Source organism: Mus musculus, chromosome 11 (assembly GCF_000001635.26).
Source record: "Mus musculus strain C57BL/6J chromosome 11, GRCm38.p6 C57BL/6J".
In the NCBI taxonomy this organism is placed as follows: domain Eukaryota; kingdom Metazoa; phylum Chordata; class Mammalia; order Rodentia; family Muridae; genus Mus; species Mus musculus.
The window spans coordinates 63148114-63175441 of record NC_000077.6 but is presented as its reverse complement, the minus strand read 5'-3'; the positions used below and the strand labels follow the sequence as shown (position 1 = coordinate 63175441).

Genomic DNA, 27328 nt, shown 5'->3' with positions numbered 1-27328 from the left:
GGTGTGTGTGTGAGTGTGTGTGTGTGTGTGTGTGTGTGTGTGTGTGTGTGTGTGTGTGTGTGTGTGTGTGTGTGATTTATTAGAATGGCTTACAGGCTGTGGTCTAACTATTCCAACAATGCTGTCTCCTGATGGGAAGTATAAGAATGTAAGCTTTATTTGGTCCACAAGGTTGGATGTCTCAGGTGATCCTCAGTATATCCCAGAATCCTGAAGGAGGCTCTAATGCCAGTGAACAAATGGACTTGCCAACATGCAGAGAGCAAGTGCTTCCTTGTTCCATGCCTGTTCCAGAAGGTGTGGACGATTTGAGGCTTTTCACACTACAGATGGTCTAGATTTAGGGTGAGTCTTCCCACCTCAAATGAAAACTCTCAAATGAAAACACCTCAAGAAAACTCTCTCACAGGTGTAACTGCTTGGGTTTTAGTTAAGTCCAGCTGTTCCAAGAATAGCTAGCACAAATCCACCCCTTGTCAACTTAACACATAATCATATATCCTTACCTCATGTTTAATTTCCAAACAGAAACAATAACCGAGTCATAATTATATCCATGTATCCAACATGCAACTCAAAATGCATTATATATTTAACCAGGTCTGTGGGTTATAAGAGCATCAACAGACAAACAAAAACAAAACAAAGATAGGAGTTCTGGAAAGGGGGTGTGGTTAGGGAGATATGGAGAGAATTGGAGAGAGAAAATAGGTGATGGGTATTGATAATATCTAATATGATCTATTTTATCATAGACTAAAAAAGAAAAAAATTTTACAAGCTAAGATTGCCCCAGGCCTCAACACCTCCTTATGTAGACTGTGCTTTGCTCTCTCCACTGCGGCCCCATGGAATGCATTCCCACCCAAGGGTAGATTGGAGTGGAAGCAAGAGGGGCATCCCAGAGAGATCCAGCAGTTAGAAGCTCATGGTCACTGATTCAGCCCAGATCAGGTGGGGCAAAGCTTGGAGTCGGTTATGCCGAGTTACTCATTTCTTCAGTTTGTATGTGACAAGCAGATGAGGTAAGCATTGTCTCTCATCCTTCCTGTGGCTCTTTCTTTCCTTTCCTTAAAATGGAAAGGCAGGGCACCAATGCTCTACAGGATGAGCACTTTTACTGGGTCCAGATTTTCTGCCTGCATCACAGGGGAATCTTCATGGAATCTGCTTCCTAAGACATTTTCCTCACAACTAAAATGAGATTCTGTGCCTACTCCTGTCATCTGTCCCCTGCATGGCCTGTCCCACTTCCCTTCTCCAAATACTGTGGATGGGGCCTTCTCACCTCTCACTAAAACTCAATAATAAAAACACACACAGAATTCAGAACAAGTTAATAGGAAGGCGAGGCAAGGAAAGGATGGCTGAAAGCTAAGATTTTTGTTATCTGTTGAGTTCAAGCTCACACCCAAACAACCAAACTCATGGTACTCACCCCCTGCAATGTGAGGAGCAGAAGAGCAAGGGCTTGACTCATACACATCTGGACAGGCAAGAGTCAGGATGCTGTCACGAGGACGCTGTCACCAGCTGGCACCTCTGACCACAGACAGATGGCAAGATGGGAAGTCACTGAAACCATTGCACGAGCTTCCCTGAAGCCAGGCCTGAAGTTTTGGAAGGGGCTGGACCTGAGGTCCACATGTGGGGGAGCAATTATCAACATTTGTGCCAGCAGAGATTGCAGCCAACAGTAACAGGAAGGACTGGACTCTTTCCATGCCTCAGCACATACTTGGAGCTACCCCAGCTCAGTGTGAGCATATGCTGAGGTTGACCAGTTGCCGATGGGATGATGAGTCAAAGTGTGGTTGCACGGGAAAATAGTAGTGGTGTCAAGATGGCCTCAGAGATTGTAAACACTGAATCAGGTATGTTAAGATACACATTTGATGTCCTATTTTTCCACCTGTTAATAGACTTAAAAAAAATCTAGAATGTGTTAGCACAGCCTTGAATGACAAGACAAAGTGCAGTATTGGAGATCAGATGGCAAAACCCCAAGAACATCATTAAATCAGAGCAGGCCTTGTCTTACCCAAGACATTCTCTGCAATGAACTTCTACTAGAGCAACAGTGATCCCTGGAGGCTTGTTGTGTAGATAAATAATCCTTGGGCAAAGTTCAGTTATTTTTGGTTTTCAGGTATTCCTAGGGTCATAAAACTATTTTGAAGGTCTGCAGAAATGGGCCAGACATAAAGATCTCTGGCTGGACTTACAGAGGATCAGGGTTCATCTTCAGCAGCTACATGACAATTTACAATCATCTTTAACTCTAGTTCATGGGGCTCTGACACCCTCTTCTCAATTCTGTGGGCATTGCATGTGTGTGTTGCGACAGACATACATGCAGGCAAAGCACCCATGCACACATAATAAGGTAAAACAAATTTAAACCCTCCTATGTATACCTATACATTCTCAATAAACAAGCCTTATCTCCATGTTCAAAAACTCCTTCAAGGAAGAGCTATATGGATATTGTCATCTGCCTGGATATCTGTAGTATACTGTGTTAGCCCAGAGGTTTGGGGACAAAGGCCAAAGACGGTATGGACCCACCCTTCTCTGCTGACCAGGAGCTTGAGCTTGTAAAAGTCTGTGCAAAACACTGGACAAAGCCAGCTCCTAGTTCTGAATTCCAAAGTGAGCACCATACCTAAGATCACCCTACAGGGCCCTAAACTCACTGAATAAGGCTATAACCTTATTACCTCACCACCACACCACTGCTCCTTCCTCCTCCCCTTTAAGAATCCCTTACCCAAGCCCAGACTTTCCCTGACCTCCTCCTGTGATATCAGAAAACCCACCGAGAGCTGTCCCCAGTAAACCTGCCTTTATACTTACAATTTGGCTCAATTTGGTTTATTGCATTGATGGAGAAGCCTTCCACACTGCTCATAGCATACAATTGCTAACAACGCTTCTTCCCCAGTCTAGAGAAGCCACTAAGAAAACATTTTCCTTTCTTTCAAAGAGCAGTCTCTGAGTGCCCACCCCTTCAAGGACTCGATGAGGCCAGCACGTGTAAGCATTCATCCAGTCCCTCACCCTGTCCATCTTTGGCTTCTTCTAAACTGCAGGAGGGTTGGAGAGACTGTGTCAAAGAAACACAGCGTTTTGGACCAGGCACTCATTAAACTTAGCCTGTGAATAAAAACACAACCCAACTGCAAAATGCATGAGGCAGGTCAAGGACTCTTAGGAAAGATGAAAGAGATTCCAAATGTCAGTTACAGCCACCAGGGGGAGAACTCAGAATGCTTCTACACTGCAAGCTCTAGAAACACATAGAAATCAGATCATTTCTGTACAAAAGAATGTTGGGGCCAGAGAGATACCTCAGTTAAAAGTTCTGGCTGCTCTTCCAGAGGACCCATGCCTGGTTCCAGCATCCACATGGTGGCTCACAACCATCTGTGACTCTAGTCCAAGGGATCAGATGCCTTCTCCTGATCTTTTCAGGCACCAGGCATATACACAGACATGCAAGGCCACAGAGGAGTGCTACTCACTGGCTTAGTCCTTATAGCTTGCTCATCCTGCTTTCTTATACACCCCAGGATCACTAGCCAGAGGTGACACCACCCATAGTGGTCTGAGCCCTCCCACATCAATCACTAATGTGTGGGGATTTTTTGGTTTTTGTTTTTAAAATGATCTTCAGACTTACCTATAGGACAATCCTATGAGACATTTTCTCAATTGAGAATCTCTCTTCCCAAACAACTTTAGCTTGTGTCAAATTGACAAAAAGTTAACCAATGAAGTAAGCAATCAGAACTTCCTGTATCTCCAGTTCTAGGATCTCCACCCTCTTCTTTCAGGCTTTGCAGGAAACTGCACTCCAGTGTGCTCATCTGAACGTAATTTTTTGAAAATGTACCAAAAATGATTGTATGTAGTGATAATTTTGGCATTTTTTTAAAAACAGCAATATTATAAGAATATGTTTCATTTTAATCCCAGGAGTGGGGTATGGGACTGCTTCAGATTGTCCACACTGCTGACTGTGATTTGCCTCATGCTCTAGTGGGGATGTGATTTTTGCCAGCAGCAGATAGTTTCTGTGATTGTGTGGTGTTTGAAATTCTGGGGACCTTTCAGAGGATATATAAATACTAGGGCCCTGAGAGGCAGGGTGGATTGTTGGTTAGTTGCTGTTGGTTGGTGGTGGTGGCAGTTTGTTAGGTACACAAAGAAGAAACAAGAAGAAATTAGATATCCTGATGGTGAAGATCAAACTTGCCCCAAGGAACTTAGTGCCCCTAGTCAACAGGAAGTTGTCCAACAATAACATAGCCCCCTTTCCTCTCTATCCTTTTTTCTCTTTTATCCAGTGTTAGGGGTTAAAAGGGTGCACAAGGGTGAGAAAATCAAAAGAACCAACAAAGTCCGAAAGACCAGCGACCATTTTAAATGTCAAAACAAAGCCAAACAAAACTATTTCCCAACTCTATGCATGTGATGGGTCATAGGAAGTATTACCCCTCTATATGGCACACTGGTGTACTGCTTACCAGGATGGGACTGAATGAGAGTACAAGAGGCAAGAGAGTCCCCATGACTAAAACTGCTGAAGACCCTCAAGGGACAGATGTCTTTCTTCAGACATAATTTTCCACAGAAGGTCACCCTGAATATGAGCACACAGGCCTGGCTACGTTGCCATTAGGTATCTCTGCATCCATTCGCTTTTCATAAAGGACATAACGTTCTGGGTTCCTGGCTCTTAAGGTCTCTGTTTCTGAGGGCTCTGATGTCATATAAAACTTTGGTTTAATAGATGTGCAATGCTTTTCTCCTGCCCGTCTTTATCATAAATCTTACAGCAATCGGGACAAGAGATTTACCTTTACTCCTCTGTGTATTTTAAAACATGAATTATAAAAAGGCATTTCTTACAAGCTGAAAGGGGCTCATGGGATGAAAGGGGAAACGTGAGGTCAGAGCAAGGTATACGGGACACTTCTGCACTTTGTTTAAGACTGAAAGCTAAACAGCTGTGAGTTCAAGAGTTTTAAGAATCCCAATGTCATAACAGACAGAAATAATAAAAAGATAACATGGTCAAGACACCGAAGAAGTATTCGCAGTAAAAAAGTATGTAGTTCGTGTCAAAGCAGGGACATCACAAGATGTTAACTGTTTAAAAGCTTAGATGAAGGAACCGTCTTCAGAGATGCCAATGATAAGGTACAGGGTATAGATGTGCAGAGAACATGCGCTAAGACAGACAGAGCCACACTGCATTCTGAAGCATACGAGTCATCGGGGAAGCAAGAAATTCTTAATCTAATGACTATATCATGCTATTCATTACATTCCTGAATATATTGTATAAAGCGAAAAATACCACAGATCAGAGGACAGATCAGGGAGATAACCATAAAGTGAGGAAAGCATGAGATGCAGAGTGCCTGTGTATTAGCTAAAACTGCAGAAATGATCAAAAATAATGTTTTCCTATCAAATAAGAGAAATAAAACACTACCAGGCCTAGTGTGGAGAAAAATTAAAGATGAGAAGGCACAAGTGCACACGATTAAGAAGAAGAAAGAAAATTGAAACAGGAAATTAAGATGACTGTTACAGCTGTCTCCAACACTCCATGAAAACAAACTTGGAGATACAGATGAAAGATGGTACTTCCTCTGAAACACATACGTTTTAAGACATGTCAAGAATTCAGATGCTTAAACAGGACACAGATGAGGAGACAAGGATTTGAGAAAGCACTGGGGTACCAGCGTCTGCTTGATAACTACTCAGCACCAGATCCTATCAAACCTTCAAGAAAACCAGCCGTACTCACTGCCCCCAGCTGCCCCTTCGTTTATATCTCTATCTGTCTTCAAAATGGAAAGTCCTGTGCGAAGCCCCATTTACCTAAAAACTATGCTGAAAATATGGATGAGAAACAGAAAACAAAGCAAGAACGAACCAAAACAAAACCTCGCTTTAAATCATGAGGGCAGAAAGAGGGGAAGATGAAGGCCTCCAGGACATGAGGTCCAGCCAATCAGAAAACAAAGAAACAAAAAAACCCAAACCCCACTAAACAATAGTTAGCCCAATTGTTTCTTCTGATATCTCCTACAGGAATTTTTTTAGTCTGTGAACAGCAGACAATGCTGCAAATAAGCTATGCTGAAATGCAGAAAAGCTAAGCAAAGAATTAAGCCACACACACACACATCCTTGGAGGAAAAAGAGAAAAGAGGTAAACAAATTTCAACGCTTCTAGATAGGAAGTGTGCTCTCAACAGCTGGGTGTGCTCGCCATTCTGTGGACTGTTGCTCCCAGAATCCCAAGCACAGTGGAATGCAGCCACTAAAAGGGCAGTTTCTAATCAAAGCTGCCCTGCTGTAAATTCCTAAGGTCAAAGGAATTCTCCGAAATGCTCAGGACGGAAAGAAAATGTCATAAAGCAATCCCCTGAGAGGACCCAAGATTCTGTTGCTAAAGAAATGTTAACTGTTCATCTCCACTGTTCTGTTTGAACTTCCCTACTGCTGTTTCAGGAGAAAGAAGAATGTCTTCCCTTAAAAAACAAAATAAACAGAGAGCTGGAGAGACGGCTCCGTGGTCAAGAGTACTTGAGGCACTTGCAGAAGATCCAAGTTTGCTTTCCAGCACCAGAATCAGGTGGCTCACAACGACGCCTGTCATTCCAGCTCCAAGGGATCCAACACCCTCTCCTGGCCTCTGTGGGCACTGCACAGGTGTGCAGGACTCCACACCCAGACACATACATAATCTTTACAAATAAAGTAAAATTAAAAAAAAAAACAGCTTTAAAAAACAATGATCAAACCCACAGAAAAAGCAGACATTCTATTTTTTTAATGAGATGGCGAGGAACAGTTGAACACACAGCTGCATCTTCCTATGACATTAGTGCGAGCTTACACCCCACAGGTGTCACTGCACACACACACACACACACACACACACACACACACACACACACACACACACAAAATTCGTTGCGTTTTAGTATGTCTCACAAAGGAAGTGTGGAACCATCACTACCCCCAGGCTTAGAGCATCTTCTGCGTGATAGGAAACATTTTGCCATTCTCCCTTTATCCTTATTTGCCCCACCCCCAGCCCTACACAATGACTAGCCCACTCTTGTGTATACAGTTCTCCTGTTCTTAACCTCACTATAAACAGAATCTAGCATATGGTAGGCAGGCTTCTGTGACTGACTCTTTTCATCTAACATCATGTGTCGAAGCTTCACCCACTTGGTAGCATGTAATGATATATTACAGCCTTTTACAGATAAAACGTGTTCTGTGGCATGAGGAGACCATATTTTACCATCTCTTTCTCAATGGTCATTTGGGTTGTTTCCATTCTGGAGCTGTTACAACATCCTTGTGTAAGTTTCGATACAGACTTTGAGTTTGTTTCTCTTGGGATTATAGGAGGACAGGATCTGCTAGGACAAACAGTAACCTTAATCCTTTGAGGAACTGCAAATACATTCTCAAAGTAGACACACTGTTTATATACCCAGTCGTAGCCTGTGAGGGATCCAGTTCTCCTGCATCCTCACCCAAGTGTGTGGTTAGAGTTTAGAGTCTAACTAGCCTGGTAAAGGAACATCCTACTATCCCAGCTTTTCCTGGTGACTAAGGCTATTCACGTGCTTCTGGGCCAATTCTGTATCTTCCTAGGACAAATATTTAACCAAGGTTTATTGGGTTTTTTTTTCCTGCTAGAGGGAGGAGAGATTGAGACAGGATCTAGCTATGTAGCCCAGGCTGGCCTCAAACTGGAAGCAGTCCTCCTGCCTCAGCCTCCTAAGTCCGGTGATTATAGGTGTGAACACATCTTTTAACAATTTTTTTAATTTAGTTGTATATTTTTAATCGAATTGTAGGAGTTTGTTATATAATCTAGGCATAGGTCCCTTGCCTGATTCATGAATTTCAAACATTATTTATTAATTGGTGGAATGCATTATTTTCACTAGGTGTCTTTTGAACCACAGAAGGGTTTTTAAAGATTTGATAAAATTCTATTTGTTTTCACCTTTCCCCACTCTTTGTGTAAAATAGCTAAGAATCTCTGACAAGTTCAAGGTGCCATACTTTCTTCTGAAAGTCTTGCACATTTAGCCCTTATGTTTAGGATGTTGGCCCACTTCAAATTAGTTTTTTGTGTATGATTTTACACAGAGGCCCAGATATCTATTATTATAGTGGTTAGTGTTGTGATTTTTAAGATAGGAGTCTCATTATGTAGCTCAGGCTGGCCTCAGACAGTGCTTCTGGGCCCCTTGTGTGCTAGGACTCTGGATGTGGATCACCATACCCAGCCATCATGCAGGCATCTTCTTAATGTGTTGCTCTATTTCTGGCCTGTCAGCACCTCATTCTCTTGCCTACCACTGTTTTAGAGTGAGTTTTGAGATCAGGACATTTGAATCATCGTGCTTTGTTTTACACTATCCTGTGGACCTTGTTACTCATGGAGATTTATAATCAACTTGCTGGTGGTCCCATTTCCTTTCTATTGCTGTAATAAAACCTTGCGAGCAAAAGCAACTTAGAGGATGAAAGAATTGGTTTCCATTCACAGGATACAGGCTGTGTCACTGAGGGAAGTCGGAACCTGAAGGCTAGCCAGCTCGCTATTCCACAGAGCATCACATCCCTAAAAGGCACGGTTGCCAAGGAATTACAGCAGAAACCACGATGGTCCACATCAGTCATGTGGAGCTACATGCATCTCAGAACCACCAGCCCAGGGAATGGTATCACCCATAGTGGGCTAGGCCCATCTATATAAAAAAGCAATCCAAAGCTGGGCAGTGGTGGCACATGCCTTTAATCCCAGCACATGGGAGGCAGAGGCAGGCGAATTTCTGAGTTTGAGGCCAGCCTGGTCTACAGAGTGAGTTCCAGGACAGCCAGGGCTACACAGAGAAACCCTGTCTCGAAACGCACCCCCCCCCAAAGCAATCCAAACAGTCCACCTGATCTGGGCAGTTCTCAGTAGAGACACCCTTCTCAGGTTATTCTAGGCTGTGTTAGCAGATAAAACTAAATACCATCTCATAATGGAGGAATTCTTTTTATCTTGCAGAGTCCAGCATTTCCTCCCTATCCTTGTAGGACTGCATTGCAGAGCACTATGTTTGGGGATCTTTTCTGTTGGACATACTTAGTTTGTTCATCTTCCTGAAGGTTTAGAATTTATTGTTTAAACAGCTAGGAAAATATTTTATTAGAACTATATTTGCAACAACACAGTGTCTATTTGGTTCTTTTTCATAATTTCAGTCTCTGAATTTATAGTCTTTACTAAATGCAGTATTATCATAATGCCTTCTTTTCTCAATTATGTTTAACTTTTATTCTGTGACATCTTCATGATGGCCCTCTTAGAAGTCATATGTGTGTATATGCATGTGTATGTGCACATATGTGTGTATGCATGTGTGTGTAGGCATATGCACATGTGTGTGCACCTGTGTGTATGCATAAACATGTGTGTGTGTGTGCACACACACACATGCGTGCATGCGTGCGTGTATTCTCTTAGAATGGACAGCACTTGTCTGAAGTTTCACATAATGTAATTTCAGCTACTTTTTGTCAACAGCAATCTAGAAATATTAAATGAAAAATTCTGGAAATGAAAACATCATGCATTTTTAATTAGTTGCCACTCTGAGTCATGTAATGAAATCTAACAGTGCATGGCTCTGTCTCTTCTGGGATACAAATTTGTCTTTTGTCCAGCATATCCACTCTGTATATCTTACCCACCTGCAAGTCACTTGGAGTCATCCTCATTGTCACTACATTCATCCTATGATCACAGTACTTATTTTCAAATATCCTTACACGATGGCCTGACTGTACTTCACATCCATTTACTGTGTCCTACCATGTAGGCATCACTATCACACATCGATAAGAAAAGCTGAATATGGTACAAAATGATATAGAGCCTAAAATTCATGCAACTTTTGTTATACTACATTACCATTGTTTAATCACATTATAATTAATGTCGTACTATACATAATTTACAATGTAAACTTTGTCATGGGTACATATTTACAGGAGAGAACAGCATAGGATACAGTAGTCTGGTAATGCCTTCGAGTGTCCACTAGGGGTCTCGGGCCACTATTCCCCACGAAAAGACTACTATGCACATACCAGCTTTATTTCCAAAGTGCATTGCACGAGCTGTACTTCTCGCTTTCCTTTTCACATCTTGTAGTTTTTATATGTGAGAAACTAGATATTTCTTTGTATACTATAGAATCTGTGAGTAGAGAGCCCACTCTTTCACCACTTAGAGCTTCTGGCCATTGTTTCCTTGTTTGTTTATTTAGTGACTGGCTGAATTATTTTGATGAGTCTGTATCTTGCCTATTGTACTTTGGATATAAAATGTCATCATTCCCCAGTCCACAAGCCTCATGTGTTGAAGCCTCAGTTCCCAGTTGGTGGCACTATTGGAGGGTGACTGAACCATATGGGCCCTAACTTCGTCAATAGATCAGCCCACAGATGAATCCACAGCTATCTGGACCATTAGAAAGTGAGGCCTGGTTACAACAAAGAGGTCATGGGTACTATGGCTTTAAAGGATATATCTTGTCCCCTGTCTCCAATTTCTCCTTCTTTGCTTCCTGTGGCAAGAGGGTGTGGGGAGAAAGTTATTATCAAGATTAACATAAAGAGAAGCCAATTGGTAGAGAAAGGTCAGAAGCCCTTTCTCACCTGTTTCATACAACACATGGAGCATACTCAAGAAAATCCGCAGCATACAGACATGGCTAAAGAGGCAGGTGCTGTGGAGGGATCCTACACAGCATCATGTGGCTTGTAGCCTAGAACTTTTGGGCTTTCCCCCTCAGTCTTCTGGGCCAGCCCCCATTCTCAGGCATGTTCTCCCATTCATAAGCCACTACCTCTAGTCCTACTTCTAACCACGTGTCCCTGGTCCAATTCTTTGCTGCTGATCACATGAGCCTGGATACTTCAGCAGGTTTCCAAGACTCCAACCCACACCTGAAACCCTCTTGCACAACTCTCCTGCCCTGATAATTCTTCCTCAGCAAAGGCCTGGACTAGTCACAATCAATCCAGCCAGCCATGAACAGAAACCTCGGAAACTGGGCCCAAATAAGCCAGTTTTTCAGTGACAGAAAGTTACCACCACAATGTTCCACCCCCAGTGTTCTTCAGAGAGGCACAGCTTGGGTGTGTCCATAGGCGCCCATGTTGTCAGTGGTTTGGAAGGACTCTCCTCTGTCCCTTACCACACCCACTTGTCAAATTCTACTCATTACCAAATGAACCCACTACTGTTTCCAACGATGTCCTGGGCCGTAAATTGTTCTACAAAGAACTCACCCAGATTCTGACTCCTTTGAAAGAACACTCTGCATTGTCAGGGTTTGGCTGGATTCAGACCCACAGCCCCCCTCTCTGTATGTGAGTTTGGTTTTTCCTCACAGGACCAGGGTGCCCACGTTTCCTTTGCATCTTGGATTATTCCCAGATGTCTTTGCCATAACCTTCCTTTTCCTTCATAGTCCCTTTGGACTTCAATTTCTTCACTCTGAGGCAAATGGCCATTTCCTTGGGGACAGTTTAAGAGCTGTTTGCTCCTTGGCCCATTTTCCCGTCGCCGTGGCATTCTGGGAGCCAAGGCTCTGGCGTTTGGAGTAAGAGCAGCAGCAAGCTTCCCTCAAATGTCTCCTCATCAATGCTGAGTCAGGGGCCTTGAAGGGCAAACTCCTATATTAATGTCTTCAATGAGACTTCCTATTTATTTTCGGTTAAATCCCCACGACATGACATCCCACGACATGACATGAGGCTATCCAGAGGCATTAGGTCCACCACTGTAGTTTAATCTTAAACAGTGTTCTGTAATCTTGAGCTAATTATAAGAACCTGAAACAAAACCATTCTCCATCTTCTTAAATTAACACCTTTAAGCTGAGAGGGGTGAGCTAGGATGTAACCAACTGAGCATGCTCAGAAATGTGCCCACCAATGCTTTGTTTCAATTGTTTAGACTCTCAGCATAAAATCTCAATGCTTCATTTCTTGAGGGAAGGCACTGCTTTGGAAACAGCTCCTAAGAGCTCCTTATTTGCTTCAGGGAATCCATCATTCCCTACCTCATGCCTTGGTCATGCTCAGTTCAGCTTTTCTCTCATCAAAGGATCAGCCCACTGCTCTCAGTTAGAGGCTCTGTCTTCCTGGTTGAAACAGGACAAGAACGAGCAGGACCCAGTAATCATAGCGCAGAGTTCCTGTGCCTTTGCCTAAAAGGTGAGCCTGCCTAAGAAAAAGAAGCCCTATCTCACACTGTACTAAGCTGGGGCTGGATCTCAGGAGTGGGTAGGAGGGTAGGATGAGAGATGCCAAGGACCAGCTCCCCAGGGAAGAAAGCTCATTGGCTAGATGCTGGGAGGTGGAGCCCTGTGTTTGGCTCTTACAGTTTAGTGTTTTCTTAGTCTCAGTGAACTGGGATAAGGGGGTATGAGAGAGCAATCTTGATTTGAACAGCAGATTCTTCAACTTTCACCAAAATTTCTTGGCTGTTTTATGTAAATTTTCTTGCTATCTGCTTGGTACCATCTGCAGGGTGCTATTTTCTGGTGTGACCGAGGAGTGATCTGGTGGAGATCCTTGCCCTGTGGACTAGAAGCCAATCTCTGCTCCTTCCAAGCTTAGTGCTGAAGGTTAGGGAAGGAAAAATTCTGCGAAATTACAGCCAGGTTGTGCTCAAGGTGCTCTCTGAGCAGGTGGTTAAAGATTTCTGTGTGTTTGGGTGTGTCTCCCAAAGGGTCAGAGCCCCAGAACAGCAATTTTCAGAGTGTCAGAACCTTAGATGGTAGAGTCTGGGGGAAGGTGATTATGTCTCCTGAGGCATTACCGTGTCAACCAACAAAATGCTGGTCATGATCGGTGATCAGCCCTCAAGACAGCTGGTTGCCATAAAGTAAGGCCATACTACATACTCACCCCTCCCCCTTTTATGTGGTCATTTGCCTTTCTAACAGGATGTGGTCCAGCTGTGGGACCATGACCATAGGCAACACAAATAGGATTACCCAGTTTTACAGTTCAAACTAAATAAATCTCTTTTCTTTATGAAGTACCCAGGCTCAAGTATTTGTCACAACGTCAGACTAAGACAAAATTGCATAATGCAGAATGGCATGTAGTGCTTAGGGTTGGACACCATATCCCCCAGTACCCAATCTGCTGTGCATAAGATCCTAGATCAGGCTCAGCAGACTGCAGCAGACAGGTCAGCAATGAGACTGTCCCAGGATGGAAGGGCCATCCAAGCCTTCCAAGGTAACTAGTGACAGAAAAGCCATTTCTAGCATCTTTATTGTAGCCTCCCTCTTCTTGTCGAATGAAACCCAAGAGTCAAGAGCAGAAAGTAATACCTGACCCTCAAGCAGAGTTGCTGTAAGTTGTCTGGAGATGAAACTTGTTATGGCAACTAAGTTTTTAAAAAATATAACTGTACTTTGTCCTGGTACTCTCCTTACCGGGAATTTAATATAAGGGCAAATTCATCAATATCTGTGCATGAGAATGTGGGTAGAAACATTTTGGGTAATAATAAAAAGCAAGGCTCAGTTCCTATCAATTGGGACAGTCAATAAAGGTTGATGCAGCTATGTATTAAAAGACTAAATCGGAGCTCATTAAAAGAAATGGAGTGTGTTCCGACATTAAGTGAGCTCCAGTTTTTATCAGAAAATTAAATACAGAATAGTGTGTCTAGTCTGGCCACTTGGTATCTACTTTATCGATATCAATGTCCAACCTATTTTGAACATTTTTTCTTGAGTAAATCATAAGCACATATCAGTTTAGAATCCTCATTATTGGTTTCATGGCTACTTATGTCAAGAGAGTATGAGGTGGGAAAGATTTTAAATTTTTGTTATTCTGTCTAGATGCTCTATACAGATGCTCCAATCCTAGATTTATATGTGTTGTATAACATACATGTATATTATAATATATATTAATCAGTGGAATTACTCACATGGAGAGAGCTGGAGGCCATTGTTAGCTTCCATCTTTGTGCACTTTCTACACCAATTTAAATAAAGCATTTTAATGTTTTAAATGGTTTTTTAAGGCAACTTTTATGGAATGAGAGTGTTTTCAGAGTACAAGCTGTGGAGCCAAAGTCCTGGTTTTCTCAATCACTCTCACATGCATCCCATGGCTGGCTGTGGAAATGTGGCCAAGGTCTGTGTTAGAAGCATAGGAACAGGTCACTGCAGAACTTCAGATGGGACTTACAACTCTGCCCTGGTGTTCAGGCAAAGTGTTAGTGTCAGGTGGCTGCAGGTGCCACAGGTGTTCAGGAAAAAGTGTTAGGTGGCTACAGGTGCCACAGGTGTTCAGGAAAAAGTGTTAGGTGGCTACAGGTGCCACAGGTGTTCAGGAAAAAAGTGTTAGGTGGCTACAGGTGCCACAGGTGTTCGGGCAGAGATGTCATATGGCTGCAGGTGCCACAGGTGTTCAGGAAAAATCATTAGATGGCTACAGGTGCCACAGGTGTTCAGGCAGCGATGTTAGGGGGCAGCAGGTGGCTGCCCTGTAGGCTCCTGCTACTCACAACCTTCTCTGTACACCAGCCTCACCCAAGCACTAGATGGAAATACAGGATATCAAGCCCCACTCATATGTGGATCTGAGTCTGCAACATCCAAGGCTGCCAAGAGGCTCAGGAGCACACGGAGGTCTGATGACCCTGATGTTCCCCTCCCGAGGGATTGATGCTAGTCCTAAACAGCGAATCAGCCCTCAAGACAGCAGGTTGTCATAAAGTGACAGGAGGATACCTCCTACGTTTAGTCCCTTCTATATGTAACCATTCTCTTTTCTGCCTTTTTATTGTGAGGTATGCCACCATCCAAGAAGTCCAGGTGTGTCTGGGTGGGGGTGGAGGGCGGGCAGGGTGGGCAACAGGGTCTGATGTGCTGGCAGGGACAAGACCCAGATAAGCAACAGAGATCTCCTCCATGCTCTTCCAAACACTCCTCTAGGGTAATTTGTGGTAACTACTCACGGAGTGTTTCCCCAGTCTGGTCACTAATGTTCCCATCACCTCCTTTTGATGCTCACAACCTCAGGCCTTTACACTAGAATCCATGTCTTACAGATAAGAGATGAGAACTCGCTCCCGTTGGGAAGCAGCCAAGGGCAGGCTCAGGCTTGGGCTGCCTACTTTCCACGCTCTTAACACCACCACTCTGGTTTACCTTGCTCACCAAAATTTAATGACAGGAATTTTCTCATTCTTTCCCGACCTTTGGTACATCTTAGAATAAGGGGCCAATAAATGTGGAAGATTATGTAGCCTGCTGACACACTGCACCACTACAAAGGCTAGAGAGTGACAGAAGCCTGGAGCTAAGTAACGCGTATGACCTCTGCCTTCCTGATGGGGTGAAAAGCTCAGCCATCCCACTTGACCACCATTACCACTCAAAGCACCATTCAGCCAGTGATTCAGAGGCCACGCTTCTTTCTCGTGAAGATCTCTGCTCGAGAGCACAACTCCTGCCATGCCCCTGTGCTCCCCGTCCATGCCATCTCAGAGAAGGAGTAAATGAACACTGAGGCTCCTTCCAGGCCACTTACAGCCCGACCTCTGGTTTTATTCCTCAGCTCTGTACAACTGGCAGACATTGTGCAGACACCAAAGGCTTCACCTGTTCCCTCCACCACCTCACTCCTGTAGCACCAGACGGCAACCGAATCAACTGCACAATGATCTCCACTGACAACATATCATCTTCAGTTGTGCCGTACACACATAGCCAGGACTCAGAAAAACCCGGGAGAGACAAGTGAGTTACTCTGATGTTTATTTTGATGCATCTTAGTCCACACAGTTGGTATAAAATCAGAGAAAGCAAGCAAAAACAAGAAAGGTCTGGAGTCTTAGCATCAGAAGGACACCGTATATACATCTACAGTTGGTGGCCAATACAAGTCATCGCCAGACAGTCCTTGGAGGCACAGAACACTCTAGACCCAGAAAGCCAGGGAACTCGCTAGTCCCAAGGGTCTAGATGCTCGTCCTGATGCTCCGACCGTGAGAAAACTGTGGGACTGACGAAGGCTTTGAGATTTATTTATTGTAGTAATAACAACAGCCTAGCTAGGTATGAAAGCAGTTATGAACCGTTTGTATCGGGTCTCCATTCTGCTGTATCGCATAAAACTGTTAATTGAGTTTCCAGTGAGTGGTTTAAACGATTAGTAATAACAAGGAATGGTAAATCTATAGCACCATTTCACAGATTGCTTGTCTCTGACTTCTCATTTAAACGTGTGGCCCCAGTACTCCGTCTACAGGGTCAAGTGTTCAGGAGCCACCAGCTATTACTGTTTTTGCAGAGGGTTCCGGTCAGGGCTTTTCGTCTGTGAGTGCTTAGGGCTTCACACATGGATTCGGGCAGTGGATACTCCTGCTAAATGCACTGGGTCACCCATAGTGTAAAGGTCTTCAACTGTCTGGGGTTTGTCCCCACACTTTGGTTATCCTATGAGGTTGAGTGGGAGGGAGGTATCTGCTTTCAGATGAAAGGGGGCCACGTGGAGTTTTTATGTCTGAGCAAAACAAAAAGATTAAAAAAAAAAACGAAACAAAACAAAGATACTGAGCTTGGTTATAGTGTTAGGATGTAAAGTTGTTTAAGATTCAACACGAGGCTGACGGTCAACATAAAAAGCAAAACAATCCTATGTACATATATGTAAAAAGTGTTATAAATAGGTTTTATAAACCATAGATATTATATACATCTTCAATCAACAGCAATCCCCACTCAACTGCGTTCTGTTTGGTTTGGCTTGCGTTTGGGTTTGGGGCTAGCTCTTTTTTGGTTGGTTGGTTTTGTTCTCTGGTTTCCTTCCTCCCTCCCTGTGGACCCTATGCGCGCTCAGAGCCTAGACGGACGGTGCGTCGTCGGGCGCCTCATTCGCGTTTCCGCAGGATCACATAGATGATACCACTGAGGAGGGCTAGGGGAAAGGCCACCCAGGCCAGGATGTAGGCGAAGCCATAGGAGTAGTCAGTGTTGACATGCCACTCACTGTGCCTCACTGTGTAGATGGCCGCTGCACTCATCACGCACAGACCTGGGAGGAGAAAGACAGCAGGTAACTGCGGGGATCTAGGCGGAGGTGGGCATTTACAACACTAGGCAGGGAAGATGTGTCTGAGCCTCCCAGCTCAGACCTGGAGGGGAGATAGCTGGAAAACACATGAAAGGCAAATGAGGGGCTCCCCACACCCAACAATAGCCGCTCAGGCCAACGCCCCTCTCTGAGGGTCCAGCACACTCCCTCATTTCTCATTCTTTCAGCATAACACTTCTTCCTAGGTCATTCAAGACAGGCAGTGAGGACCCAGGCTGCAAGATGAGCCTGCCTAACTCTTCTATGAAGCAACCTGGTGCAGATATGCTGGTGAAGCCCCAAACCTCTGTACAGACAGGCAGTGTTATGCATGACCAAAAAAAAAAAAAAAAAAAAAAAAAAAAAACAAAAAAAAAACAAACAAAACAGTGGAAGTGAAGTGATTCTGTACCACTGGTGGTGTCACCGATCAACAGCAAAGGCTTGACTCTCTGCTGACCACAGGAGAACTGGTTCCCTTAGTCCTGCTGTCCGTGAATGTAAGGGAGCAGTACCTATTGGTGATGCAGGTCAGACAAAGGTTTGCGGTGGAGGGAGGGGGGAGGAAGGCAAGGAGGAAATAAGGACAGCAAAGGTGAGAGTCAAAGCCCCAGTGAGGAGACAGATAAAGAGCAGCTCCATTCCTCTTGGGGACTCCAAGACCAGGCCTGAAGCTTAAAACAGATGAAAAGACTTCAGACACACAGGTGGGTCGGGCCACCCCAACTCTTTGGTGCAGCTGCCATGTTCAAGTTTGACCACCTCTGCCCATGTGGCAGCCATGTCCCTCCACAGAGAAAGGCCCAATGACATCAGCACCCTAGGCTGGAGCTGGACAAAGCCAGATCTGTTTCCCTAGTGAAAACAGAGCCTTTGAGTGGCTCTGAAGGCCTATTATAAAGGCAGCAGTCTGTGTAGGATTTGTGCGATTCCAGGGCTCCAGTTCCCTGGGCCACCTACGGCTAACCTCACTGCTATTTGGGCTGCTGACATGCTGGACAGTTCAACTTTGTTTGATTAAACAGCAGAAGGGCGATGATGTCACACAATCCACCCTGATCAGATTGTCCTTTGGCAACTCAGAGGAGAATATGCCCACTCAGCTTGCCTCCACTGGAAAAGCCACACCATAGTCTTGGAATTGGTGTGGGACGGGACCTAAGACCTGACATTACCTATAGAAAGTGCAGAGACAGCAAAGCTGACTGTGTCATGAGAAGCCATTGTCCGACTGAAGGACGATAGTAGTTTAGATCTCCTGGGACATGTTTGATCAGCCTTGATCCAGGGTCCTCAGTCATCTTGCCCTATTTCCCCCTGGGCAACTCTTCTTGCTGAGAACTAGCAGGGACATGTGTGAATTGGCGTGGCATACTTGTTTAGCATGTGTAAGGCCCATCTCTAACTCTATAAACACAAACGGAAAGGAAAGCACAAAACTAGGCATTTGTGACACAGGCCACAATGTCTCAGCATCTTGCGAGGCTGAGGCAGGGAGATTTTGAATTCAAAGCCAGCCTGGGCTAGACTGTGAGGCTCCATCTTAAGACATAAGAAAACCAAGACACGAAGCAAACAAGGAAGAAGAGGGGGACACAGGGGAGGTAGAGAAGGAGGGAAGGATGAAAGGGAAATAGGGAAAGAAAGAGGAAGACTGACTTTGTCTTGGGCTGCCTGTGGCCTAGCTAATGGGGACAGGGCCATAAAGAAGGAAGCATACCACAAAAAAGAGCTAGGTGTGAAAGAGAGAGAGAGAGAAAAAGAATGAAGCTTATCATTTGGATGGGGCTTCTGCCTGAGGCATCTCCTGGTCATGGACATGAATAGTGAGTGCCTCGGCAGCCATGAGAACCAGCTGTGTCTACATTCCCTGACAAAGAAACATGAGTTTCCATTCATGACCAAGAGTGACTTATTACCCAGCTGGTAGAGATGTGTCATTTAGGTACCTATGGTAAGTAAGGCCCCTGGGAGAGTGCTAAGTCCACCCGCAGGTCAAATTAAGACAATATCAACACAATGACATTGAACATTCAAGCAGTAGCAGTTTGTATCTGTCTCACAATGCTTGGGTCTGTGACAACCCTCTGCACACACTCCCTAAGCCCTTGAAAGAGAATATCTCAGCCATTGAATAGCAATGGCAATCCCAGCCAAGCAATTCAAATTCAGAACCTTTGGAAAGAGACACTACAGGGCCAACTGAGGAATTCTTGGTAATTCCTCATCATCCCCATCTCTTTGGGTTCTTTTGGCAAATAAAGGGTGCTTCCTATATGCACACACTGTCCCAAATAGTGAAAGTACCGGGATAGATGAGACAAGATTCCAACTTTCAAGGGATACCTGTCCAAAAGACAGACACCCCTTTCAATACTAAATAGTGTAGTCCTATTTAGTATTAGACATTCTAAGAGGAATGTCCCCAGTACCCTGAAAGATTAGATGGACTGAGTTCCACACAGCAGAACAGAGGCCTTGAGGGGTGACGGTAATTCAGCTGGGTCTTAGAGGTATGGAAGAGGTGACCAGATGAAGACAGGCAGGATGGAAACTCCAAAAAGAGGAACCAGGTCAAGGCTAAGACTGGGAGAAAGCATAGAAAAATACGAGCAGGTGGCAACTGGCGGGACATGATGGGAGGCTGAATCTCATCCAGGGCCAGAGAGGCATGGCAAGGGGACAGGGAAGGGAAGGGAAGCTGTGCAGGGGTCTCCAGCAAGGGAGGAGCATGAGCAGGCTCGGGTGCTGGGAAGCTATCTCCAAGGCCAGATGAGATGGCACAGGTCTATAATCCCAATATTCAGGAGGCTGACACCAAGCACCTCAGGGGTCAGCCTGAGCTACATCATGATTCAAAAATAAAAACAGAGCCAGGAGAGATGACTCAGCGGATAAGAGTGCTTGCTTGCTTTTTTCAGAGGACCTGGGCTCAATTCTCAGCACCCACATGACGACTGTTCAACTCCAGTGCCTGAAGGGATCTGACATCTTCTTCAGGCCATCTTCTTCAGGCCTCTACTATAGTAAGTGGCACACAAGTGAGGCACACACATGCATGCAAGCAAAACAGCCAAACACTTACAATAAAATAATAATATTTAATGAAAAACCCAAAAAGGCAGAAGAGAGATCACTCCAGCAGCTGAGCAGAAATGGGGTTTAGGGGTGGGCATAGGGCGGGAGGGAGGAGGTAGAGGGGTAGATGTGTACACAGGTGCAGTGCCTCAGTCAGTACAGAGAAAAGAATTGGCACAGCACCCACAGAGGACACCATACCACAGCAGTGCCAGGTGGTGGACTGGACATGGGGGGGGGGGAAGAGGAGGAAGGAGGGTGGAACATGGCCATCCGATGTACATGCACTTGGGACCTGGCAACTGAGCAGCCAAGGAAAGACAGAAGTGGTGACGTTCAGCCAATGAAACCTGGGAGGCCTGTGCAGAGCATCTGCACTGAGGAGGCAGGGGCAGAAGCCACAGAGAAGCCAGCTAGAAAGCAGACCCCAGAAGCCCATCTAGAGACGTTGATGGTAGAAGACATAGCCATATATCAGCTCACTCGCATCAGCATCATTAGAGTCACAGGATGCTCGAAGAGCTGCTACTATCCCACAGGCTAGACTCTGGAGATTCTGGTCCTCTTTCCAAATGACCACTGCTGCCTAGATAGGTGCCCGTATCATCACTGCGCTGCCATGTGGGCATGGCCGGTGAAAAGTCAGTGATGAATCATGGAGAAGGGTTTCTTTGTGTGGTGTCTGGCTTACACTACCTTTGAATCACTCAAAACAGACAGGGCCATAGCGTGTACAGTAACCTCCAACCTCCCCATCAATTATTTTGCCCTGTGTTCGTCCCTTCTCTCTGCCTCCCTTCTCCCCCTGCACCGCGTGTGTGTGTGTGTGTGTGTGTGTGTGTGTGTGTGTGTGTGTGTGTGTAAAGAAATGACACAAATAGGAAAGATGAGACTCCCTCAGGAGTCCCCCTCAACCACAGTAACTGGGACCAGCCTGGCAGAAATGAAGATACTCTAAAGAGACACTTGAGTCTTTCTTTTCAGTCTAACTCTAGGACAGTTGAAACAATGAACCCTAAGGAAATGGGAATCTCTCTAGAAATCTCATGCTGGGAGAAGGAAAAGGCACCAGCAGGGGGAGAACTCGCCTCCCTGACAGAGATTTCACAGGGTTCTATGGACTTGTCAGAACATCTTTCAAGATGAGTCTGGAACCCAGATAATGACAGGTCAGTGGTGGGTGAGTCGCTACCCTGACTGGGGATGCTGAGATGTGCACATTCATGGCCCTCTATTTAAACTTTGATGTTGCTTCAGGAGTAAGTACCCTGAAGGCAGTCTAGGGGGAAATGGGCCCTGGATCTTTTTGTGCCTCTCCCCAGCATGGCCACATTGAATAGATCTGCTTTCCACTTTTAATGTAGTCCTTTATAGATTGGCTTATTGAGGAAAGGTGGCTGGACCTGACTTGGGACACAAGCTATAGCTCCCAAGTTTGCTAAGATACCTACATATTTGAGTTGAGCTGGATTCTGTGACAAGGACACAGTGGCGCCAGTTGGCACCAGTTGGGGGTTTGAGGGTCTTCTATGTGTCTGCCCGGAGCTAGTTAGCTGCTGGACATTAAAGCACACAACGTTTTACTTGTAACTCCGTGTTTGTGTGGTTTCCTTAATGGTCTCTCATCTAGTAAGCCTGACCCAACACAGCAAAGGAAAGGATAACAAACGATAGGAACAGAAGTGACTCCAAAATCTAAAAGCAGGGGCAGGACACTCTCCCCTAAGAGGTTTAGAAGAACTCACAGCTCATGAGTGACTTTTCTGCTGATAGAAAGGTCCTAGGAGACCTCACAGCAAGATAAGGGCATTGATAGCTCCCCATCAAGTCATCAGGGAGAGAGTCCGAACACTGGTACTACCCGTGGCTCTGCAGAATAAAGTCATCTTGCCCTGATTCAGAGAAACAGATGAGGAGGGGCTTTTCTGTTACTCCTGCAGGAAAACTGCCAAGCTAAAAAAGTGTGTGATCGAGAAATACGGTTCACTCAGAGACTCTGGCAACGATGCAGCCAAGCCGAGAGAGCTGCTGTGACTTTGATGAAGGTCCAGGCAACAGGAGGGCCCCCTCCGTGGTCTCCTGTCCTTCCCCTAAGCTCTAACTCACAAGGATGGTCCATACAGACCACAGCATGCCCTTCCAAAGGAAGCTGTAGGGCCTGGAGAGATGGCTCATCGACTTAGAGCACTGGCTGCTCTAGCAGAGGAGCCAGGTTCAATTCCCAGCACAGACAACAGGGGCTCACCACTATCTGTAACTCCCAGTTTAAGAGGATCCAATGCTCTCTTCTGGCTGCCTCAGAACTATTCATGACATGCTTTACATACATACATACATACATACATACATACATGCATGCATGCATGCATTCTGAAAAACTTCCATACGTAGAAAACAAATAAAAAGGGAGAAATAAGAGCTTAAAAATTAAAAATTAATTTTCAAAAAGGAAGCAGCGATGATACCTGTAACAGTATCTTCTTCTGAAACTCAATGGATTCCCTATTGATTTCCACTTAATGTGCTTCAGTGCTCTGAAGACCTGCCCTTCATCGAATGTAGCTGTCCACTGTGGCAGCCACACACATGCCACCATGAGACTACTTCTTCCTTCCTCTGCCTCCTTCTCCACCTCCCTTTCTCTTTCCTTCCCCAGGTGCTTGAGTTTTTCCTAATTCTTCCTTGATGTTAAACTGTTATTTCCCAAGTGTGTACTAATTCTCACCTCCACCCATGCTACCCCCATCTTCCCTCCAGCTTCTACCTTCTTCATAAACATCATGATCTGGGGAGGGAAAGCCCACAAGGTTGACTTAGAATTATCACACTCTGAGAAAATCTGAGGTACTCTGAGAGAATCTGAGGTATTCTGAGAGAATCTGAGGTCTTTAGATAAAGCCCCATTCCTTGGTTTTCAATTTGAGTAGAAAGATCTACCAGCAATTTCAATGAACATTCTGGAAACCCAGGATTCCTAGGAGAGCTCCCTTCAGATCATTTTGACAGGAGTTAACGACTGAGAACAGAGCACTCTTAGGAAATTCCAGCCACTTTCACTTCAACATTTCCAACTCCAGATAGCTTATTTACCGTAAGGGCCACTCAGCTGACGACTTGTGGCTGAAAACAAGTCTCATGAGAGACGAGCAGCTAGATTCAAAGGGCCTAAGTATAAGCAAATCATGTGCTTTTAAAGCCAGAGGCATCTGAGGCGGTGTTCTAGAATGTTCACATTGAGCTCAAAGTTGAAGCAAAGGTGTAAAAGCAAGTACCACAGTACGCAGACTTCTAAACAGTTAGGGGAACTCGAAGAATGTCCGCCTGAAGGGAAGTCCCTTAACTCAGAGGCCACTCGGGTCACATGGGTCCTTATCACTGGACCTCAGAGCTCCTCTCCTAGGCCTTTGGGCTAAGATCAAGTATAATGTCTAGACTTGGTGAATATTCACTAATATGGCATTGTAGAAAAGAGACTGCTTTGGCATTTACCTCTAATGATGTGCCCATATTGTAAGCTTCATTCCTGGTGATAGATCTGACATGTTGGAGGCTTTTCTTCTTGAGCACACGATTCTTTTTATATGTGTCTCATTCCACAGAGCAATGGAACATTTGCAATTTCAAATGTGTGTGTGTGTGTGTGTGTGTGAGAGAGAGAGAGAGAGAGAGAGAAATAGAGAGAGAGGGAGAGAGAGAGAGAGAGAGAGAGAGAGAGAGAGAGATGAGATCATGGGAGAAAGAGACAGAAAGGCACACAGAGAGACACAGAGAGAAAACGTTTTGGGATAAACATCCAATAGTCCAATTCACACACATCCATCCCTTGGGGAACAAGTCCTTCAAGACCCATATGAACGTCACCATCTACAACTTACCAGCAAGGATTTGGAAGAATCCAGTGATGTAAAACCGGCCGCCTTTGGTGAGAGTGAAGAGCTGGCAGAAGAACAGGAACAGAGCCAGGACGCTGAAGATGACAGACAGGATCATGGTGGCCTGGACAGACTGCAGCCATTCTGGGGGAAGAAACCAGACCTGGTTAGACAAGCCTGGGAATGGCCAGGAGGACCTGCCATAGGGCATGTGGGAACAAGGAAGCCGGATTGGCTGGCTGAGCCACCAACCTGGTGAAAACAATTCATTCCTGCATTTAAAAAAGACAATTGACAAGCCATCTTTTCTTATCAAACCCTGGACATTTCTGGAAAGGGCTATGGGAAAGCTGTTTGCTAGTAGGAGTTAAGTGCCATTTGAAATATACTGAACTGCCTTCCAAGTTTTTTTTTTTCTTTCTCCCAAACGTGCTGCTTAAGCTAGCAGACAATTCAGGACTTGTATAATCTAAGCTGTAATTTTCAACTTTACGACAAAAAGGTAATACAGGGCTGTTCACACTTAGACTTCGGAGCTCTTCCTGGGCTGGCTGTTTGTGTGTAGTATAGTTCTCCATCACAAGGGGGACAGTAGCAGGAAGTGGCGGTGTGAGGCAGCTCCCAGCTAGCCACCATCATGAGCAGAAACAGTCCACACTGCAGTGTGAGGGGTGGGGGTTGCAGGATGCAGGGTGCGGGGTCCTCAGTGGTTGCTGTGTTCTGAGTGCGTCTTTGATTTATATTAGTTTCTACTCACTGAGCCACAACCCCATAGTAACCAAGGCACATCTCTGTGTATATGTGCTTGAGGGTTTGGGTAATATCTGTTGCTTCCCAATATTCAAAGATCACCCCCGACACACACAATATGGACCTCTGAAGGGCTTGTTGGAACCCTTCTACTACATTCTAAAAATAATAGTTCATAACCAGTATTCACTAAGTTAGCATCCCCCAAAGAGATCCCAGGGATGGCTGTCAGAGCTGGGGGTATTCTTACAGAAAGCAGGTGCTACGCATGAAGAACATGCCATGTTGTCTGCCAATTCTATCTTTTCCTTGGTCAGTCTGGACCAGAGCCTTTGGCCTCAGCCATCTGTATCTTATCAAATCACCAGATAGGATTGAGGCTCCCATGTTCTCACTGTTGCCAACCCTCAAAGATGTCAGCAAATCTCTAAAGTTCCAACTGAAACTAAGGCAAAGGAGGGTATCCCATAGCTCAATGTATGCTGCAAGTTAATCTGACGTTAGATGGAATGAGAGAGGAAGTAAGCTGAGCTGCTTGTGGCAGGGGTCCACCAGATGGGCTGTACCATGTCTGCCCTACTCTCACCAAAGAAGAGAACCGAAGGTGAGCATGCTGACTTTTTAAGCAGTAACTAGTTAGTGTGCAAGAGCTTAAAAGTGCACACACCATCTGGTGGTGGCAGACACCCATAATTCCAAGCCTAGAGAAGGATCAAGGTGAGTTTATGACCAGCCTGGGCTACACAGAAGGACCCTGTCATCAAAAGACGCTTGCATCATGTGTAGCACAACATTCAAAGTTATCGGATCTGGATTATTTAAAGATGTCGAGTGCCCCTTTAACCTAAATCCGCCATGTAAAACATTCCAAATATGTAAACTTTTAAGACAGCTTAAACATTTGAGTACTCCATTCCAAGTAGAAAATGCCATACCAAGAAATGCTGTGCATAAAAATGCACAAAATTACTAAATAGCCCATATAAAACTATCCCCAGGCTTCATATGCCCTAGTGTATATGACTATTCAACATTTAAACTTGGGTCTCATGGCCAACACTGTGTATGTGAAAAGCTTAAAGATTTTAAAAGAAGCCTAAATTTTAAATCTTTCTGGTCCCAGGTATTTTGAGTAGGGAGTAGGAAACTTGAGATGACCGACTGAATGAGACTGCCCTGTTGTGAGTTCCGAGTAGCTCAAGAGAACTCCTTCAGGTGTAAAATCAGCGAATCCCTTCTGGAGTTTCCTGTAATCCTTTTCCAGAGATGAACTGGCAGCCTTTTTAGATGAAAGAAGGGCAAGTACAACTAACCTAGCTTGATTGCTCGGAAAGAGATTTCCAGAGGTGTTTGATGAGTCTGGGTGTCACATCCCTGGAGCCCCGACTCCTGACTCCTGTGCTCTTTCACCACAACAATACATGCCGCTGATTTCTTTCTCAGTTGAAGCAATGCAGTGATGTCTGAGGGGCCAACCACCACTAATATGTGTCTTTCCCTGACACTGTGGCTTTTTCTGGAGAATCATTCTGCAATAAAGATGAAGTTTCCTGCTACATTAAAACACATCTAGCTCAGTGAGATGAAGTAGAAGACACAAGTTCAAGGCCCCAGAGCTATGGCCTGCGGGGACTAGGAGGAATCCCCCAGAATACACTGTCGTCCTGAGGTAGAAGACTAGAGCAGACGCTACACTGGGTCTCCCTCTCCAGTTCTAAGATCTTTCACAAACATCGTTGTGAATTACCTCTGGATCTCACAAATCAAGTGAAACTTGAAATCTGGATGTGTTAAATTTATACAATTATGAAAAGCACGCTGGACTTCAATTATTGACAGTTGAACTTCATTATACCCAAGTGAACCCCAAACTGGTTCTCAAATCAAAACAGAATTGGGGAGCAGGGAGATTTATTCTGTGAGCACTTGCTGAGCATCCACACTGGCTGTGGGGATGAGAAGATGAAGAGTGTGGTTTTCAACCATGAGTACAACAGATAAAACACATTCGCTTCTCATAGTGAGAGCAACTCTAGCCTCAACCACAGGATGTGGGATGAGTTCAAATCACTCAGGGAACAGCTCTTTGAGTTAAATCATTCTAGTGAATCGCCTAAGAGACCTACCTAACAAACAGCAATCTGACACCAAACAGAAACCCTAAATAAATGATAATCCAAATGAAAGATAAACGGCAGTATCCAAGAAAACAGAATTCAAGCTGGAATGTAAGGGGGGTCGAAGAGAAAAGCTTTCTTGTTCCAGGTTTGTAAGTCAGAACCAGGGATCAAATTATTCCACAGCAGGGGCTGACTCAATGCAGCAGATAGGAAATTTACATGCAAATGATAAAAGCTATAAACGATTTTTAAACCCACATGGGATAGTCTTCCAAACTG

The 27328-nt window shown here is 44.8% G+C and overlaps 1 protein-coding gene across 9 annotated transcripts in view; it reads right to left on the bottom strand.

The window, feature by feature from the left end:
* Positions 1-15894: 15894 nt before the first annotated feature.
* The window catches only part of Pmp22 (peripheral myelin protein 22), a 30566-nt gene continuing 19132 nt past the window's right edge, over positions 15895-27328 (bottom strand). For all 9 annotated transcript variants that reach the window (NM_001302257.1, NM_001302258.1, NM_001302261.1 and 6 more), the window contains 2 exons: positions 24183-24323; positions 15895-17190 (listed from right to left, as the gene is read on the bottom strand). In NM_001302257.1, the coding sequence (NP_001289186.1) occupies positions 17027-17190; positions 24183-24323 (305 nt within the window). In that variant the 3' untranslated portion in view covers positions 15895-17026. The remainder of the gene's footprint in view (positions 17191-24182; positions 24324-27328) is intronic.